Source organism: Polypterus senegalus, chromosome 13, assembly GCF_016835505.1.
Source record: "Polypterus senegalus isolate Bchr_013 chromosome 13, ASM1683550v1, whole genome shotgun sequence".
NCBI classification, from domain to species: domain Eukaryota; kingdom Metazoa; phylum Chordata; class Cladistia; order Polypteriformes; family Polypteridae; genus Polypterus; species Polypterus senegalus.
The window spans coordinates 125136930-125158127 of record NC_053166.1 but is presented as its reverse complement, the minus strand read 5'-3'; the positions used below and the strand labels follow the sequence as shown (position 1 = coordinate 125158127).

The 21198-nt window shown below is 38.4% G+C and overlaps 1 protein-coding gene across 1 annotated transcript in view; it reads right to left on the bottom strand.

The window, feature by feature from the left end:
- Positions 1–13850: 13850 nt before the first annotated feature.
- The window catches only part of LOC120542618 (alpha-N-acetylgalactosaminidase-like), a 29494-nt gene continuing 22146 nt past the window's right edge, over positions 13851–21198 (bottom strand). Inside the window, exon 8 of the mRNA XM_039775197.1 lies at positions 13851–14296. Coding sequence (XP_039631131.1) covers positions 14033–14296 — 264 coding nt within the window. The 3' untranslated portion in view covers positions 13851–14032. The remainder of the gene's footprint in view (positions 14297–21198) is intronic.

Below are 21198 nucleotides of genomic sequence, written 5' to 3'. Positions count from 1 at the left end.
CTTCAAAGTATTTGGATGATATCCTTAGAATAGAAAAAAAAATCTAGGATATGAGAATGACTTGACATAGCAGAGTTAAAGCACTAACAAGCCATGATTATTACAGTATATAATTATTGGCAAGGATTGTTGTCTAATTAAGCAACTGGGTTGGAACAAAAACCTGCGGCCACTGAGGCCCTCCAGGAATGACTTTGCCCACCCCTGGGATAGTCTGTTTCTGCAGCTCCCCCTGGTGGCACCCATGGCCCATAAAAGGGATGTCCCATGGAACTGCAATTCCAAGACTACCCTGTGGGTGTTTATGCAAGCATTGTAGCCCATTGTTACCACCTATTGTATTGACAGAAGAAATAGTCCATGCGATTAGTCTCTCTCAGTCCTTCTGTTAAACTGGCCTCCCAACTGGTTCAGGAACTTTAAACTACCATGGCTGGAATGCCAGCCCATGCATTGCGTCCATGACAATTTACATTTGCATTTATTTGCTTAGCAAACAGTTTTATTGATATTGACTTGTTTCTTGAAGTTCTCTTGCTCAGTCTGCATGAAATTTTAATTTTCCATTTCAAAATACCTTTTAAAAAAGGTGAAAGTTTGTGTACTGATAGTCTGATGTCTGAGAAAGACAGCAAGAAATGTACGGATCAGGAAATAAATGTTATCGTGAAACAGCTGAAGGGTCAGATCTAATAGAGAAATAAGCATGGGTCTAGGACAAATACAAAAATCAGAATCAATAGTCAGAAATACAAAAGCAAAGATTCAGTAACCAGGGGCCTCATGCATAATGCCGTGCATAGAATTCACACTATAATATGGCGTGCGGACAAAAGTGGAAATGTGCTCACGCACAAAAAAATCCAGATGCACAAATCTGTGTGAACGCTAACTTGCACGTTCTTCCGCTCCATAAATTTTAGGTCAGCGTGAAAAGTAACGCATGTGCATGCACCTGCTGTCCCACCCCAACTCCTCTCAGAATTACGCCTCTTTGAATATGCAAATCAATAAAAATAGCCCTTAAGCTCAGCCTTCTGTGATAAGACAATGGCAAAAGCACGAGGGAAAATAAAAGAATTTCAGCGAATACCAAGTAGAGGCAAAGAAAACATACTATATGTTGGTTTAAACAGTGGTATAAACAACAAAAGGAAGTTGATCGAGTGACATAGAGTGTTGGAGAAACTCAAAAGCTCAAGTTCACAAAGTCGCACAGTGCTCGAAATAAAAAAGAAGTTGTCAGATATCAAAGTTGCCGTGAAAAGGCGAGTTGTAGCCCACCATCTGAGTGTTATAAGAAAGCTTATTAGGGTACAGAGAAAAAAAAAGGCACATAGTGGGGAAAAAAGCACGAAATGTCAACTTCAATCTTGAAATTTCCACTTTAATCACGTAGTTCATTTTGTTATTAAAGTAGAACATCATAAACTTCATCTTAAAATTGTTTAATTTACTAGTTTCTCAAATCCCATTGTAACTAAAGTAGCTTGTTTTATATTTGATCTTCTATGTGCTCTATGTGTGTGAATCACTATGTGCTTCCGGGCTTTCTCTTCCTTCAACAGGACACAGAATCCATTCCATTTATAATATTACAGCTCTCTGAATAATTAAAATACTAAGATGTATACGTGATATAATTTTCATGATGATAGGAGTTAAACTATGTTATTAAACATGGAAACACGGTGGCACAGTGATTGTTCATGTCTCACGCAAGATGCTTGCTGCACCATGCATGACCTTCGATGAAATACTTTATTACAGAAGTTCTCTCTCTTTCAAACATACTAACATCCACTTTCTGTCCTTCCTTTTCTTTCTCCAAATACCCAATCGCCACACAATTAGCTCTGTAATAGATGTTAAGCCATCTGTAAGCTTAGAACGCCGATTCTTCAAAACTTTTAAGGAACATTGAAATATCTTCGTAGTACGTGTTTAATTATTCTATCCATCTATCTTTCCAGTGTTGTGCCAGCACCAGCAAGAATACAGCGCAAGGCAGGAACAATTCGTGAACGGAGCACCAGCGCCTCGCTACCGCTGCGGAACCGTGACCTCACATGTTTAATTATTAACAATATAGATTATTTAAATGAAGTTAAAGTTTTATCTATATAATATAATAAACATACTTTGCTGCATTTCATCTTAAAATGATATTGTCATCATATGTAAATACGTGCTTTATAAAGTGTCTCAGGTTGTGCAATATTATAACTGTATCGCAAGTTTAGGTAATTGTAAACATAAACTAGGCTCAAACTTCCTTGTCTTTGAAAATAAAAGTGAAAAAATGAACTGGCTTAGTAAAAAAAAAATTGCAAAGCCAAAGAAAAAATTGAATTTTACATAACACAAGGCATTCTTTTTCAATTTACAGTATACTGACTCAAAGTTAGACAGTGAGGGTTTTAATTGGAAATGACATGGAGATTGGACCAAGTTCAATATCAAATGTCAAGTCAGTCCATTGTCTAGATTATAATTTTAAATAAAAAGTTTAAGTACCCAATACCATAACTGAAATTCTTAACTTGGAAGAGATTTATCAAAAATAGTGCACAATCTCAAACAAATTGAAAATGCACACACCACCATTTGTACAGTCACAAGAACCATTTTAGGTATGACTGTAATGGTAAATCTTAACGCAAATACTCTGAAAAGGCGGCACCCATAAAAAACAAAACTGCCATTGTGGAATAATGCTAAAATATTTCAACTTTTTCAAAATACTTGTAAGGAAAAACATGTTATTTTTGGAATCCTTGTTGATATGTGAATGAACATTTTGGAATTCACAAAATTTTCATAACTTGGAATTGAAGTATGACATTCTGATAATGGAGGTGCCCTGACTTTGTGGTAAGATCTGCAGTGACTAGCTACAGTAGCAGACTGGAATGATGAGTTGACATTACTGGAGTTGTTTAATTTGGTTGAGGTTTAACAATGGGACTTTGTTCTTGTTTGATTTGGTGGAGGTTTAAAAATTATTTTTTGTTTTTCTATTTTACGAAAAGTTTGATCATTGTGTATTTAGTCATTATTTTCTTTAGAAAAAGGATAACAATGAGGCATGACTCATCATTCACTAGGGATGTAACGGTATCAAAACTTCACGGTGCGGTAATACCTCGGTATGAATGGCACGGTACGGTATTTATTGAATCATTTACAGGAAAAACAAAACTAATGAAGAGACTCGAAAAAAAGTGCCAGAAGTGTTTATTAAACAGTTTACATGAACACTGAACATATCAATGGCATACAAATTAGCCATCTATCTGTAAACTTTGAAACAGGAACTTCAATTTTTCAATTTTAATAACAAAAAATTATTAAACCATGTAAAAAATAAAGTTTCAATTTAGTATTCTTGAAAACTCAGAAAAAATAAAAATAGCAGCCTACTTATTGCAGCTGGCCCATGTGCTGAATGAGTATTTGAGAACACTCACCTCATTCACTCACACACTCACTTATTCAGACAGAGACAGGTTTTTTTTAAGGGAAATTAGCATATCAACATTATCTGGTAAAAGCTGGGATCTCTGGGCATTTACAATGTCCCCTGCAACAGAAAAAACCCTCTCACTTGGGACTGAGGTTGCTGGGACAGAGAGATATGACTTGGCCAAGGTTGACAGCAGTGGGTAACGTTATGCATTGTCTTTCCACCACTCGAGAGGACAAGCCATGAGTGAGATAGAGGTCTCTTTGCGGTACAAGTCAATGTCTGTATCAATCTGAGCAGTGTGCTGTGTTCTGCTGTCCCCTTGACTAAAAGAATCCCCAAGGAGATCTTCAAGAGCAGTCTTTTTGGATGGAGGAAAGACACCTCCCACAGCATGTGCTTTTGTGGCAGGTCAGTTTTTGAGTGTCCAGCTACATGTTCATGGCTGCCTGGTGCTGCACCTTCCTCTTCACTAGGGTTCTGCAGAAGCAAGCAGAGTTACAAAAATTTTAAATGTTAGACACGCACACATAATTTTTGTAAATATTGGGAACTCTAAAAAAGTCACACACACAAAGTATTTTTAAACAAATACCTGGTTCTGCATCTGTGTTGCTTTTAACTTGAGCCTGTTGAAAATTTCATCCCTTTCGCTGTTATTCAGATGGGGGAGGGCCCGGAACCGTGGGTCCAACGCACTGCTCTCATACAGAAACTCTGCTTGCTCCCCTTGGTAACGGTCTGCCAAATCGTTCAGCATTGCTGCCTTCATTTGAGAGATGGTGTTTGAGTCTACATTGCATGGTGCCATGCTCACTTGAATCATGTGTTTGAGAGGCATGATAAGAGAGATTGTTGGTCGAGATTCGTCGCACAGCACAGTGGTTGCTTTTTTCAAGGGTGTGAGAAGTTTAACAATGTCCTCAGCATCTGCGATGTCAGCTGCGTCTAGAGTGTCTATTTCACGTGCATTGCTCCTGACTTCAGAACTCAGTAGGGCTGCAGCAATTGCCTGTTGTTGCTCCAGGTAGCGCTCAATCATGTCAAGTGAGCTGTTCCACCTAGTTACTACATCCATTATCAGTTTATGTACTGGCAGGTTTAACATTTGCTGCTTGGAGGTCAGCACAGCTGTTGCAGTTGAACTGCGGTGAAAAAACGTTGCTACACTCCTCACTCTGCCAAGCAGACAACTGACACGGTTTACCTTCAAACCTGCCTAGGACGCAAGGTTTAAGGTGTGAGCAAAACACATTACATGTGGGGACAGACCAGCCTCTTTCACCACTACACCCATGTTTCTTGCGTTGTCAGTAACCACAGCGATGCCCTGGTGATTGTTGTTGTAAATCATGTCAAGCTCCCACTTTGAAACAGCAGATTTTAACACCTCGCCTATGTTGTGTTCAGTGTGTGACTCAAAGAGTACCCGTGTCTGTAGGACAAAAGTTTTATCTCCCATTCACTTGTCATAGCATGTGCTGTGATGGTAACATAGCTCTGAGTAGCTCGTGAAGTCCACCCATCTGTGGTGATTGAGATGCACTCTGCTTGCTTGATGCTCTGTGCAACTTTCGCCCTTGTCTCTTTGTAAAGAGCTGGTAAAATAGTTTGTCTAAAGTGTGGCCGCGACGGGATTTTATACTTTGGCTCCAGCATGTTTACTAACCTCTTAAAACCTTCATTATCCACCACCGAAAAGGGCCGTAGGTCTTTGGCTATATATTCACCAATGCATCTTGTGATTTCTTGTGCTCTCGCACTGTTGTGGGGGAGTGAGGCTGTAAACGCTTCTTTTATAGTCTTTTGGCCAGACTGAATTTTGCTCCTCGTATCTTCACGTAACTTTTCAGGGTGATGATTTAACAAATGGCTCCTCATGTTAGTCGTATTCCCCGACTTGTATTTCACCACAGTCTGGCAGTGCCTGCATACCGTATTTTTTTTGTCTGTCACCTTTTCTCCTTTCTCGTTTCTTTTCAGAGAGAAACAGAAATGCTTCCACACATCCGATTTAAAACCCGCTTTAGGTTCGACCATTTCCATCTCTTTTCCTTCACCGCCATTTCCGCATTACTGGATCTGTAGCGACAACAGACCGCAAAGGATGATGGCCACACCTGGGCTGATGGGAATTGTAGTTCCTGCTACCTCCCGTTTGCTCCATTTGCCTGAGCAAACTTTTCTCAGAAGACCTATCGTTTTATCGAGTTATGCAACCACGGTAGTATCGAAAAAATTTGCTATTGCGGTACGACGGTATATACAATACCTTTACATCCCTATCATTCACAGGATATGTGCAGGCCTAATAGGTAGGAGATATAAACTGGACAATGTATTAGAGTTTCTGTGTCACTGTCGAGGAATCCCTCAGATTCCTCACATGGAATGACTGACCACAAACTCAGTGTCATTGAGTCAGCATACTTCAGATTTCTCAAACGTGGATATGAAAACAGAGAAGCACGTGACTCTGAGCAGTTAGTGTATTGGCGACATTTAGGAGGTCTTCCAGGATTGCACATGGGAGGGTTGAGTGTTGGGAGAAGTTAGGGAGGTTGAGGGAAAGAAAGCCAGCCGCTGTGTAACATGATGCCCAGTAGAAGTCAGTGGGCTGCTTACTCACTTGATCAATCAGATTAGCTCCAGTTTACTGTATAAGAGGCCCAAGGTTCACAGCCAACTTCACCTTGTGAGGATGTGAAATGTGGGGTAGAACTTTGAATGATTTCTCACTGATGACATTTGGAGGCTTGCTCAAGATGCTGTTGCGTAATATGATACCCTCCCAGTTAGACTAGAAGTCAGAGGCCCCCTTACTAACTTATGAAGAAGGAAGAAAATAAGGAGCTGTTGATACTGTGTTGTAGATGTTTGACCAATGTCTCTTTGCCTTTCTTGTCAGTCAAAGTGTACATGTTGTGTACCTGCAGAGAAAAATATCCTACATGACATAAGAAATGTGTTTCATGCAGTTTTTCACGGTTCCTGTCAGCAATGTCACGTGCATGCTGCATGCGTTCACCTCTGTTGTTTTTGTGCCAGACATGCAGCGTGATCGGTTGGCCATTGCTTTCATTTCAGCTAACTCATGCATGCAAGTGGTTGTAGCTCAATTCATGGGTAGTGTTGCTTATGAAATGTGGAGCAGGACTCGCTGATGAGACGCGGAGGGTTGCTCAGGATGCTGCTGTTTAATATGAAACCCTCCTAGCTGGAGTGGAAGTCAGAGGCCCTCTTACCAACTTATTGAGGTGGAAAATTCCCTTATGTTCAGCTGGATGAGCTGCTGCTTACTGACTCAGGGGCCCCAGTTTCACAGCCAGACTCTCCAAATGAGGATGGTAAACAGAGAATGGCAAGAACCTAACTAATTTCTTATGACTTACCGATAACAGCAAATTAGTGAAGTACAGGAGATACTCAAACTTTGCTTTGCACAAATTAAATTTCAGGACATAACAATGGTTGCCACTTGTGGTATGACCAGACATCTAGATTGTAACTGCATGTTTTGATTTCTTGAGACACCACCGGGTTGATGGCTGAATTGTTGTAATAGAAGTGGAACATATAGACCTCTGGTTCTTAGATAAAAGGGAATTAAAAATAAATTTACTGACTCAAAGACTTAAAATGGAAAGGGGTTGGGATTTTTCTTCCTTGGAGTAATTGACTAAATCTGTTTGTGCAGTAGAATTGTGTAGTGAATTTTGGCATGGTGGCACAGTGGGTAGCGCTGCTGACTCGCAGTTTGGAGACCCGGGTTCACTTCCCAGATCCTCCCTGCGTGGAGTTTGCATGTTCTCTCTGTGTCTGTGTGGGTTTCCTCCCACAGTCCAAAGACATGCAGGTTAGGTGAACTGGCAATCCTAAATTGTTCCTAGTGTGTGCTTGGTGTGTGTGTGTGTGTGCCCTGCAGTGGGCTGGTGCCCTGCCCGGTGTTTGTTTCCTGCCTTGCGCCCTGTGTTGGCTGGGATTGGCTCCAGCAGACCCCTGTGACCCTGTAGTTAGGATATAGCGGGTTGGATGATGGATGGATGGATGGATGGAGTTTGTCTGACTTCTGCCTGTGCTTTTTGTTTATCATTTTCTTCTATTTGTGTAGCACTGCCACGTAAGAAGTATATTGTAATAATAATATTTCACTTATGTGCTTTGTATTGTACATTGTCTGCTTTTTTATGTGCTACTAGTCACTGCATGGGATCCTACACATCTAAATACAGGTGGAAGGAGCTATTTGCAGGACAGGATTGTGAACTGCAAGGTGGTGATTGATGGTGTCGCTCTTTGTGGCTAAGATCTGGAAGGTTCTGCTTGAACTGTTCCAACCATTAGTATTTTCATTATAAATCAATTAGGAGCAAAAATGACTGGGTGAGAATAGTCAGCTAGCAGAATGGGAAGCAGGCTAGCCTACCACCTAGGCTCGAAGTTAACTGCGCATCTTTCCAGCATGCCCAGCTCTGATTTATTAATTATGCATTTAATTTGTGGTCTCTTTTCTGTTTCACTAAAAAATAACACAGTTCCCCACAGAGGATGCAGAGTTAACGTTGTGCCTAGGTGGTAGGCTTTACTTTTCCAAGACTCAAAAATAAAAAAATACGGCATTTTCACGCAAGCAATTTCACATGTACATTACTGAATTAGGCTAACACTCACATTTCTTGTATAGAGGATGAGGTGGCTGATTTCTTATGTAGATTGAGGGAGTTAATTATTACTTATAAATATGATTTTTACAAATTAATTATACATTGATTATAGCAAACAACTTCTGTCCTTGCTAATTGTTAGCTTTTGCCTTTGGCACTCTTAGAAAGCATTTTAAATAAAGCCTCTTGGTCTGTGACCCAGTCCCACTGCTACTTCTCTGCAAGGACAAGAACTGATAAGAGAACCTGTACAATCTCGTGTAGCAGAATCCTGACTCCTAGGGCCTTGTTTATCATTAGCTGGCAAGGACATGAAATGTGAAACTAATCACGGACTTCTGTAATTGACAGTGTATTTAAGAAGTGTAACTAGTATCTGTATGTTAGTGACTCCATGTACAGGTCAATACAGGTATTCCTCTCATCCTGGACTGACTTTGTGACTTAACTTTGACCCCTACATGAAAGGTGGCTAAGTTAAAGATGAATTTAAAAACAAATTTACAAATAACGTTTTCATACAGAAACACAAAGAATATTATGTTGTCACCCCTTCTGTATGCAACTGCTAATCCCTGTATATACAGAAGTTTACATAATGAACAGAGGTAGGCTGCTTAAGGGGCTCATAGATATATTATGAGGTTGTCTAAATACAAGAAGCTTAAACAAATACTGTACATGTGGAACATATGTGGCTTGTTAAATATTTTTTCTAAAAATGTAATGTACTCCTCCATGGTGATATGAATGGTTGCCATACAATATAAATGATTTTACTGGTGTCCTGCACTTGCATTATATGGCTGAGGAAAAAAATCGCAGGAAAGCACAGAAGCGTAACTGAGACCTAACTGTGATTTTTTACTATTGACTTTTTAGAATTATGCTCTCCAAAATCAACACTTACAGTGCTAATAAATCCTGGGATATTTTCTGTGTCATGGTTCTGTTAGAGATTAAATTATCTGGATGGTCCATTTCTAATTGTTGTACATTTAGCAAAGAATTAGCACCAGCAATATTTTAGAATAGGGTAGTACTGAAGGACAAAGATGGTTTAGTAGGCTTTATATGATATAACCACCACCATAATTGAAAAGGTACCTAACACTCATGCCATACTCTAATAATGAAAATACAAAAAACCCAGCTTAAGAATGAACTTGGGCATGCGTGACTAGATGATACCAGAATTGACTTTCCATGACCGCATCTTTACAGCCAATAACATCATACTGATCAGCAAGGTAAATGTGAGAGTAATTTAGATGTAACAGTAGTTATGTATTTTGATTTGCAGTGCACATTGAAATATACAAAGCATGTGTTTTAGAAACAGAAATACTGAGATGATCAAGTAAACAAATGATGTACCAGAAGATGGTTGATGTAATACACAAAATGTACCAAGAGATGACTAAGAGATCAGCAGATGGCCTGTTAACAAGATAAGACAGTTGTCACACACACAGAAATCTCAAGGGTGATGACTAAGCCTAAAGAGATAAGAAGAACAAGAGTATGATAAAATACTTTTATTTACTGTTATCTGGGTGTGTAAGCCAACGAACCAACCAGAGTAACTGCACACATTGATTGACACTGTTATATAAATTCAGTTGTTTATAAAATAGACCTCTGCCCTTATGATTTTGACCATTCTGACCATGCTGTAACAGTACTGCTCTGATGAGTACTCCCTCTTAGGCATTTGTTGTAAGAGTGAATAAAGAACGCAATGAACAGACTTCCTTCTGCTTGATTATTGAGTAAACTTGTCCTGGTAGAGAATAAGTTTCTTTCTTTAATTAATAGTACAGGGCTCTAGGGGGTTTGGTTTACCGGATATACAATTTAAAGAAATTGTTACTTTCATGGGAATTTTTACATATGCATTGTTTTCACTTTTACTTTAAAACTTTAGTAAAAATAATATTTGGAATTAACTTTTCTTCAAGATCGCATTGAATTTTGATTCTGTGTTTGGACTTACATCGTGACAACACAACGTATAACTGCCTGTGAGGGAATATTGTTTCTTTCGCTCTAATAAATAAAACAACTTTCTTGAATGTTTGTCCATGCTCTTTCTTCTTCGCTTTATCATTGGCGTGTCATCTAGAACGTATAAAACTATTGTCCTGATAAAATTTATAAGAGGTGAGAGCACAGGAAGTGTATCTGCCAAAATCATTCACATTACTAAGAGCTGAGAGCGCAGGAAGTGTGCCTGACAAAAGCAATCACATGACTAAGGTTAGATGACCGTGGTCTTATTTGAAAATGGTTGTAAGTAAGGCATGACCTGAAAGAATCTCATGTTCAAAGTGTCCGTCTCATGGGACTAAATACCGTGCCAATGATTTTAGAATCTTTTAATTCTCACTGGCAACAAGAATTAGACAATCTATCAAGTCTCTGACTTAAAGTTTAAATCCGAACAATATATTGGATCTCTTTTCGATGTTCCGTTATTTCACTGAGTAATAATTTCCGTTTGTTTGTGCTAATGCGATCTTTACTCTCTCTTTTTTTGAGACTTTCAAATTTTCATACTTCCATTATCTCTGACCTGCTCTGCATGTGTATCGCGCCAACTTTTTTGAATTCTTTACGACGTTCCACTTTGTCATCTACTCTTTGTCTTTTATTTCCGGCCCCAGGTGTGGTTAAATCTCTTGGAACAAAGTTTTGTCTCATTTCATTTGATAATAAGGTCAGAATAGAGCTAAAAGTTTTATGTATCTTTACTGGGTCAGCAGTCAGGGCATACGAAATTCCCATGTTTTTTTCTGTAAGTGGGACAGTAGGGACAAGAATTTACGGTCATATGAAAAAGTAAGTACCCCCCATGGAAACTGTTGACTTCTTCAATGTATTTGAACAGGCAAATATTAGATCTTTCTGCAAACAGTTCCATTTGTTTGTGCTAATGCGATCTTTACTCTCTTTTTTCTGAGACTTTCGAATTTTCGTACTTTCATTATCTCTAACCTGCTCTGCATGTGTACCGAATCAAAATTTTTTAATTCTTTACGACATTCTACTTTGTCATCTATTCTTTGTCCTTTATTTCTGGCCCCGGGCGTGGTTAAATCTCTTTCTCGTGGGACATATAAGTGTCTTTCTTAGAAAATCACGTCTCGTCTCCTTCCTTCCAAGTTTTTTTTTTATAATAGAGAGATGTTTAATTTCTGCCAAAACATTAATCATTTTCATTAAATGCTAATCCACTGTCCTTTGGTCTACTGGTTATTCGGTGGAATGAATGAAACGTGAGGTGTAAAATGGTATCTACCGGTTACCTACACAATGTGCAGCTATGTTCAGTTAAAAAAAAACATCATTTTGAGTTGACATGTTCATATAAGAGAAACTGATTATAAACTCTTCTGGGTCTGCCTGAGTCAACCTGGAATGGGGGACAAGCTCATGCAGAGAACAAACACCTGTCTGGAAGATATTATAGAAAGAGCTTGACTCAAAAATACCTACTTGTAAAAACTAAACAAATCAAATGGTGGTGTAGGATGAATAACTTGAGAGCACCAGAAGGAGATAATGTACCTGAGCTGTTATGGTCTTCCACTTAAAAAGACAAGGATTATTGTGTTAATGAAGCCTGACAAAATGGTGGAATATGACAAGAATGAAAGACACTGTTAATATTGTTTAAATAAGGAGTCATGTGGATTTTGCAGACAGCAGTGGATAGTATCTTACTTGGTCAAAAAACATATATGAGGTATCAGGCAAGAACATGTTTGAAAGTCAGGTGAAACTGTTGACCAGCAAACAGACAAACAAAGAAAGGATCAATAAGCAATAATGTGATTAAAAATGTGACACAAGCAGTCAAAAAATGCAAAGATTTAAACTAAGCCTGTTAAGATATACTAGCAATTAGTGCAGTGAAGGATCAGCTATTGCTAGATGCTTTAAGTCGCTAAGCAATGGTAACTATTAAGTGTAGCCCAGACACAAATTTCAAAGTAGTAGTGTTTAAGGCCAGAAAAATGGAGTATCAGATTTCAAAGCATTATAGGTAAAAGTCTTAAATACATACCAATTAGTATTATACAATCTGCCAAATACCAAATAAATGAGTCTTGAGGACTCAGACAGCACTGCTATAATATATAAAAACATTTTAAAGTCCCATACTTTCAAAGATGCTAGAGTACGGTGGGAAAAGGATCTCTTACTCAACATTTCAGAGCAGGACTGAAAGGCAGCCATGCACAGAATTCACTCTTGCTCCATATACGCAAAACATACAATTATTCAACTTAAAATCTTTTATGGAGCAAATCTATCTCATTTAAAATTGTCAAAAATGTTTCCAGGGCAAAATCCAACCTGCGAATGTTGCAGTCGAGCTCCAGCCTCACGGGGCCACATGTTTTGGGGTCGCACCAAATTAACATCATTCTGGACCAAAATTTTTAAATGCCTTTCAGGCAGCCTTGGTGTCACAATCCCTCCTAACCCATTAATAGCTGTGTTGGGTGTACTTCCAGATGGACTTAAAGTGGAGAAGGACAAACAAATTGTAATTGCCTTTACTACACTATTGGTACATGGGCTTATCTTGCTCAACTGGAAGAATCCTAGACCGCCTCTTTTAGGTCAGTGGGTAACTGATGTTATATACTATTTGAAAATGGAAAAAATCTAATTTTCATTTAGTGGATCTTTTCAGAACTTTTTAAAAACCTGGCAGACTCTAGTTAATAACATTTTAGAATAAGCATTTATACTGGAGAAAAGGATTCTCCTCCCTCTTTTCTACTCTTAAAAGTTTTACTCTGGCTGTTGGCCTTCCTCTTTTTCTCTTGGGTCGGGGTTGAATTGAATTTAGTTTTGTTAAGTTTGACTTATTTGTATGGAATGTTACTTGCTTTTAATAAATTCAATAAAAAGAAAAAAACTGGTGCCCACTAAGAATATACTCACGGAATGCAGCTGCGTGATGAAGAAGACCTTTTTCTAAGACAGAAAAGCATATAGATATATATATCCTGGTCCCCAAACCTTTATCATTTTGCTGTTACCTTTACTGGGAGACTTACACTACTGTCATATTCTCCTCCAGCTTTCCTACTCTCTACACACTAACTCTGGTGCAAGAACAACGGAAATTTAGGATCAAACCCAAACCTAAGTAATGCAAAGTGACAAGGATGACAATGATGTCAAAATTACAGTGGAAATTAGAAAAAAAATTAAAATGTACATATTTTAAAATATTTGTATATATCCACCTTAATAAAAGGATACATGTCTGTGTGTGTGTGTCTTCGTCCAGTTGCTATGTCTTTATCATTCCAATAGGTGGCTCTTCACAAACATTAACACTCCTTTTATGAATTCCATACCAAATGGCATATAACAGAGACATACAGTATGCATTGAACATTAATGCTGAGGTCTGCGTTGATTACTCATATTTTGACTCATCTTAGACAGGTAGCAAAACTAGTTAAAGGATAAGTGCATAATGTAAAAGCCAAAATTCAAGTCCTCCATAAATATCCATCCATCTCTGTTAATTTCATTGATATATTTAGTGCTAATACCAATAAACAACAACTAGTAATACATTTTTGTAGATGAGGATCTGAGTCACACACTCATCTAAAGTACTGTTAAAATTTTGTACAAATTAATTTGTATACATGTTGTTTTAGAGAAATCATCACAGACTGGATACAAGCCTAGGAGTTTCATTAAAATGAGTCTTTATTAGCAGCAGAATTGTTAGAAAAAAAAAAACTTGCAAGAAAATATTCAGACATATTTCATTGAAAATTCCTGAAATGCAAACTTATAAAATATTTCAAAATGTTTGTCTTTTATACACATTGGCCTCCCAGAGTTACAATTCTACAAATTACATTCAAGTGCAAACTGGAGAGATATAAAGGAGCATGACCCCAGATGGATTAACCTGGAAATAAATGATGTCTAACAGGTTGTAGAATCCCATGAGTTTAGATTCAAGGACATCAATGACTTGATAACCCAAGAGGCAGTCAACAATATGGAGTTGCGCCAAGTTTAAAATGGCAGGTTTGGGGGTACCATCGTAGGATGTGCGGACAACTGCCACCGCAAAGCTTCCCTTAGAGAGAACCCTCCTCCACACTTCAAAGTTCTTATCCTGAAAACAAGGAAACACCAAATTTTATTTTGAATGCATCCAAATTTATGTCTGGAAAAGGAGCTACAGTTTAGTGAAAAAAGTAATTACCCTGTTAGATATCATATTTATATTATTTGACATTGAAATCTAAAAGCTTTTCAGTGAAATCTTCTTATAACGATAAATAAAAATGTACAATAAAATAATAATTGTCAAAAACATTTACCTATGATGTAGGAAGGAATTAATTCTCTTGTTGCAACCTTCATACCCAGAATTACACCAAGCGGTCAAAATATACAAAAACAGTTTTGGTTAATAAGGAGAACACCAGGTGGAGATGAAAACAGGGTGAACACAACATAGCACATAAACAGCAAAACAAGAAAATGTTCTCTCTCTCTCTGGGTGCAGGAAGCATAACCTTTTTTCATCCTGTGACACTACACATATCCATCCATCCATCATCCAGCCTGCTATATCCTAACTACAGGGTAACGGGGGGTCTGCTGGAGCCAATCCCAGCCAACACAGGGCACAAGGCAAGAAACAAACCCCGGGCAGGGCGCCATACCCACACACACACACACCCACACCAAACACACACTAGGGACAATTTAGAATTGCCAATGCACCTAACCTGCATGTCTTTGGACTGTGGGAGGAAACTGGAGTACCCGGAGGAAACCCACGCAGACACAGGGAGAACATGCAAACACCATGCAGGGAGGACCCGGGAAGCGAACCCGGGTCTCCTAACTGCGAGGCACACTACACATATCATCTCTTTGAAAAGAAATAAAAACTCAAAAACTTGCTTTTTTTCTCTCAGATCCCTCACATTTAGTGGATTACTAGTGCTAACCCATTATGAGCAGATTCTTCTAGCACCAAACTAGTTGTTCTATTAGGCTACTGAATTTCAGTGGGATCATCGGACTTCTGCCAACAGTTTCAGCGTTTACGGGCAGATTACAAAAAAATGTAACATGGCCTTAGAGCATATTGACAAGGTCAACAAACACCAGTGATAATTCAGTTAGCTAAAACAGTCGAGGATATAGTCAAGTCAAGTTCTACCAAAAACACTTAAACAAGAAAGTAAGAAATTCAAACTGAAAAGAATAGCTAGACCTCATCATTAAAATGAAGCAAAGCACAGGTGGGGCAGAAAAAACAACAACACAATGGCACAAGAAGATGCCAGAGTCCAAGCTACCTGCTAATATATGTTAACAATTGTGAAAGAAAATACAAAAGACAGCAGAGTAATTACTATTGCCATAGAACGACAAGCAGGAGATGTGGTTTGTAAGACAGAACTGTAAAATTACATACTGTACCTGTGAAGCTAAACAGAATCAAATCTGCCATAATACTCAGCTTTTTTTCTGATATGTTTCACACCATTCAAATTTCTCTTGCTTATTATATTTTTATTTTTATAACTGCAATATCATATTGGCTCCGTTATTTTGGCACAGACTCTGCCGTCTTTGGGGTCTTTTCAGTTGGCCACAGCTATGTTATTTATGCAAACTTCACCCCATTGCCAGGTGCATAATTGCCTCTGTTATGCTTTGTGACATCAGCTTGTAATCACTATTTAAGATGGTGGCTAACTGGAAAATCTATGTTTTGGAAACAAATGAAGGAACTTTTTTGTAGCAAAAGTTTTGATCTTTTGACATTTGTTGTAAGAGTTTGAATTTTTGTCTTTCATTTTGGTTTTTGTTATTTTGGTGCTATTGATCTTGGTAATGAACCTGCTTGATTTTGACTCTTGTTGGCTCTGCTTGTCATCTGACCACACGTGTCTCTAAGTCCTGCTGTTGGATTTTGTTTCTTTTTTTTTTTTTAGTTAAGCAGAAGCTATAGGACTTCTAATAAGATGAAGTGGTTGGTTTATGTTTGTTTATGCTTGTCTTCACCTCAGGTTTGTGTCAATGATTTAGAAAACCAGTGATACTTTTTTAAAGAGAACTATACTGTAAATAAACTTGCTGCACTCTATAAGAGACATTATTTTTGGTCTCAAGAGTGATAATGAGTGTGACATATCAGGTAATTTTTTTGCTTTTCATTAGTGCACATTGTAGGAGTGTTTTCTTTGAATCCTATTGTCTTCCTTTTGTAACTTTTTACTCCTATTCAAGTCCGCTGATCCCTGCACCAACATGAAAACAACAGGATGAAGTGGTCTGTCCACCATTGGGTACACATATAAAACACACACGGGAGGTTAATTATCAACAGTATCACAACCGAATAGCATGGCTGCTGTTTTTGCACAGATTTTGGATGGAAACCTTAACAAATTAAAAAAAAACTCAGACAATGAAAATTCCTCATATATAAAACAGAAATCAAACAGGGGTCTCTAGTGTTTTGATATACTATATCAGCGCTACTTCCCTATAAATGAATATTCCCAAAATAGGTTTCCTATTCCTTGAAGGATTACAGAAAAGTCTTCGAGGAATTCTCATTTCAAAAGCCTCTCAAACAGTGAGTCTCAAATCCCAATTCTTGGCGCATTAACTGAAAATCTGAGTAGTGGGATACAAGGACCCCATTGTTCTGTAAAAGAAATAAGTTCTCATCTGAAAACGAGCCTAGCGTTCTTCACTTCACTGAACTCAGTCAGAAAGACAGGCAAAAAAGGTGCTTTATGTTCAAGAGTAAAGGGCTTCTCTTTTCAGCTTTAAGGCCTCTAAATGAACACGCTCCTCCTTTCCGATCTGTACAGTGTAATACCACACCTACATGTTTAAAACTGCTGAGTCAACTGACAGAACCATTTCAAGAAAGAGCTTCATTGTAAAATTTTTAGTCAAAGCTTTTTTTCTTTTTTTTTTTTGCAACTCCTGGACATCTGTATAATTATCCATCTATCCCTTCACTTTGTAACCTGCTTATCGAGTCTCGGATTGTGAGAAGCCAGTGCCCTGTAGCACTTGATATATGTTGAGAACTAATCCTGGATATTGCATCAGATATCCATAACATTAACCATTAACAAGATGGATGAGAGCCCCTGAGCAGATCCCAAATCCCAAAAGGCACCACTAATGTCAGGAATCTGACCTTTATAATGTTTGGAGCATGATGTACAACTTTTACATACGTAGCTTTTGTTTTTCTATGGGTTGATTATTTTTAAGGCTATTATGTCACAGTATCATCATTTCATACTCGTTTTGCACAATGTTTCCCACCATTTTGTGTGTAATGGTGGTGCCGATTGCTGGGAATGTGATCTGCATCACTATTTGTAATGTTACCATTGCAAAGGTGTTGTGGTATACGATTTCTAGGGGGCACCACTGAGCCCGAAACTCTAGGGACAATTGCACAGACAAGTCCCAGGTTCACAATCAATGTTTTTACTTAATAAAGTACCTTTCCGGAGACTTCTTTTCAAATTGCCTGGAATAAACAAATTAATTCCTTTATTCTCCTTCTACTCTTTGCTCCTCCACTTCTCCCAGACTAATGGGGCCAAGTGAAGTTCTCTCTCTTTTAATTCCCAACTCAGGAGTATTTGCAGTGCTCAGTCTATTACCTCTGGGAAGCACTTCTGGGTTAGGCAGGACCATCCCGGTCACTCAGCAGCTAATTACTGGTAGCTCCCCCTGGTGGTGGCCCCTACAGAATCCAACAGTGCAGCCCTATGGGAGCATCACTTCCATGCTGCCCTGCAGGCATCCATACCAGACCACCAGAAGGGATGCAGTCACCTAGAGTATGGGGGAACGATGAGTCCATAGTAGCCAGCTTCCCAATGACCTGTATTTCTGGCATCCTGAAAGGGAAAGGGACTGCCATCAAACCTGGTCAGGTTGCTTTTCCAGCCAACATATTCATCCACAGCTGCTAGGACACCAGCTCTTCTGCTGCAGCTGCAGCGTTCTTCCAGGTTTACTTCCTGGCACAGACAGGGGAAGACTGGAGCTCCCTTCTTGACATTCTCTTATATTGGCTTCCAGGTCAAGTAAGGGAGCAGGGTCCATCCCAGCCAGGGTCCATGACAGGTCTCATGATAGACATAGCTTTCCAAGTTTTGTAATTTGTCTTGTAAAAAAAAAATCAGTTGTAGTGATTTCTTTGAATTAATATTTATTTTTTGTTTTAGACTTCCAACTTTATTTTTCAGACTTTAATTTTGATTTTCTTTTTCTTTGGGCTTTAATATTTGTTTTATTTCCACTTTGCATTCTGATCTTCAGCCTCTTCCCCGACTATGTCCATTTTTCTTCATCTCTTGGTCTCATTTTTTTTTATAATGAGAGTTTTTTGCCTGTCTTTAAAGAAAAAACTGCCATCTGATAATCACCACAAAGGAATCAGAGATACAACCGATTTTAAACAGCAGACATAGTTATTATTTAGTGCTATTCCTGCACTAAATGAATACAATATCTGTATTTAGCATGTTGAAAAATCACAGATTACTTAAAAGTTAATTTCTGTTTAATTATCTCAATATTAACACAAAAGTTTGGTAGGGGAACTTTTTCTCCATGTTCTCTATACTCTATACTCCTGGACAGACAACATCACAGCAGTCATCAAGAAGGCTCAGCAGTGGTTAAACTTCCTTAAGGTCCTCAGAAAGCACAACCTGGACTCCAACCTGCTACTGACCTTCTACCGTTCATCCATTGAGAGGCTGCTGACGTACTGTATCACCGTATGGTATGGCAGCTGCACCATGGCAGACAGGAAGAGGCTTCAGAGAGTAGTAAAGGCAGCACAGAAGATCATCGTCTGCCATCTCCCCTCCCTGATGAACATTTACACCTCCCATTGCCTCAGCTGAGCAAAAAATATCATAAAGGACAGCTCCCACCCTGGCTCTGATCTGTTTGACCGGTTGCCTTCAGGGAGGCGCTACAGGTGTATCACAACAAGGACAAACAGACTCAAGAACAGTTTTTTCCCAAAAGCCATAACCATTCTAAACTCACACATGCACTGACTACACAGTCTAACCCTCCAACCCCTGAACTTCCTTCTATCCATCAACTGTGCAATATCCAATATCTAAATGGTACTGATAATAACTGTGCAATATCGGTATACTGTACAATATCATTACTCTCAGGGTCTAACATCCACTACTCACTGCACATGATCATCATTACTGTGCAATATTTAAATTATGTGCAATAACCCAATAGTGCAATAGTTATTATTCTTTCCATATGTATATAGTGTCGCAGAACTTTTTTGCAACTTTTTGCACCATTTGTTTATTTGTTTATTTACCTGTTGTGTTCTATATATATATCTGCACTGAAGGAGCTGCTTTTAATCTCATTGTACATGTGTATAGTGACAATAAAAGACATTCTATTCTATTCATTCTATTCTATAATAAGGCACATATTAGATTAGATTAGATTAGATTAGATTTTATTTGTCTCCAAATTTAACAATGTTGTTCTTCCGTAACTGTAGGATTCTCCATGTTTACTAAATTAATTTTGCCAAAAAAAAGAAAAATATGAGAATGCTAGAGGCTTAGATCTTCCTGTTGCAGAGGACTGTGCAGTTTTGCCACAGTATAAACAATATGAATTTAGGGTTTGTTCTTGAATCTGTCTTAGCTGACTTCATGTGAAAGGCAACAGATGTGTGGGACTCTATCTGTTTTGCTCCCTTATTCTCTCTTAATCTCTCAGTTGTAACATTTCTTTTCCTGCATTTTTTGGGGATATCCTCTACAAAGAGTGCCTTTAGATAGTATTCAGGCCCTTCACTTTTCTCACATTTTGTTGAGTTGCAGCTGTATGCTGATATCATTTAAATTCATTTTTTCCTTCATCTAGAAACACTCAATACCCAAGAATGACAAAATGAAAACAGGATTTAAGGAATTTTTGCAAATTTATTAAAAGTGAAAAACTGAAATATCACATTAACACAAATATTCAGGCCCTTTGCTATGACACTTGATATTTGTCTCAGGTACATCCCATCCTATTGATTATAGTTTCTACACCTTGTTTGGGGTCCACCTGTGGTCCATTCAATTGAATGGATATGACTAGGAAAGGCAAAAACCTGTCATAGAAGGTCCCACAACTGACAATGTGTACCAAAGCAAAACCCAAGTCATGATGTGAAAGAAACTGTCTGCAGAACGTAAGAGACAGGAAAATTTCAAGACACAGATCTGAGGAAGGCTACAAAAAATCCCTACAGCTTTGAAGGTTCCCAAGAGCACAGTGGCCTCCATAATCCTTAAATACCACAACTCTTCCTAGAGCTGCTTACCAGGCCAAACTGAGTGGTCATTCTGGATGAGCTCCAGAGAACCTGTGTGGAGATGTGGAAAAACTTCCAGAAGGACAACTACCATTGCTTGAGGTGATCCTCAGAGAACAATGGCAGAAAATCACCAAACTGAGGTGTGCGAAGCTAGTCAGGTCATACCCAAAAATACTCCAGGCTGCAACAGCATGTTGAAAGCAATAAGGTACTGAGTAAAGGGTCTGAATACTTGTGTCCATGTGATTTTTCAGTTTTTAATTTTTAATAAATTTGCAAAAATTTTGGCAATCTTGATTTTGCTTTATCATTCTGGGGTATTGAGTGTTGCTTGATAAGGGGAAAAAAACTAAATGATTTTAGCACAGGGCTGCAACACAAGAAAAGGTGAAAGAAGTGAAGGAGTCTGAATACTTTCTGAAGTGTAAGCTCTTGCTTGGAAAGAACCTTCTTCTTAATTGTGGTTACCACTAACCACTGCCACCACAACTTGTGCATTACTGTACCTTTCTTTGCTATTACATGTCCACTGGCCTTGTTAATCATAACAACTGTTTTTCTGTACCACAGAATCCATTTCTGATGGTTTCCAAACTGTATAGTTTATGTTAAATATAACCATTTATTTTATCATCAGCAGTTAA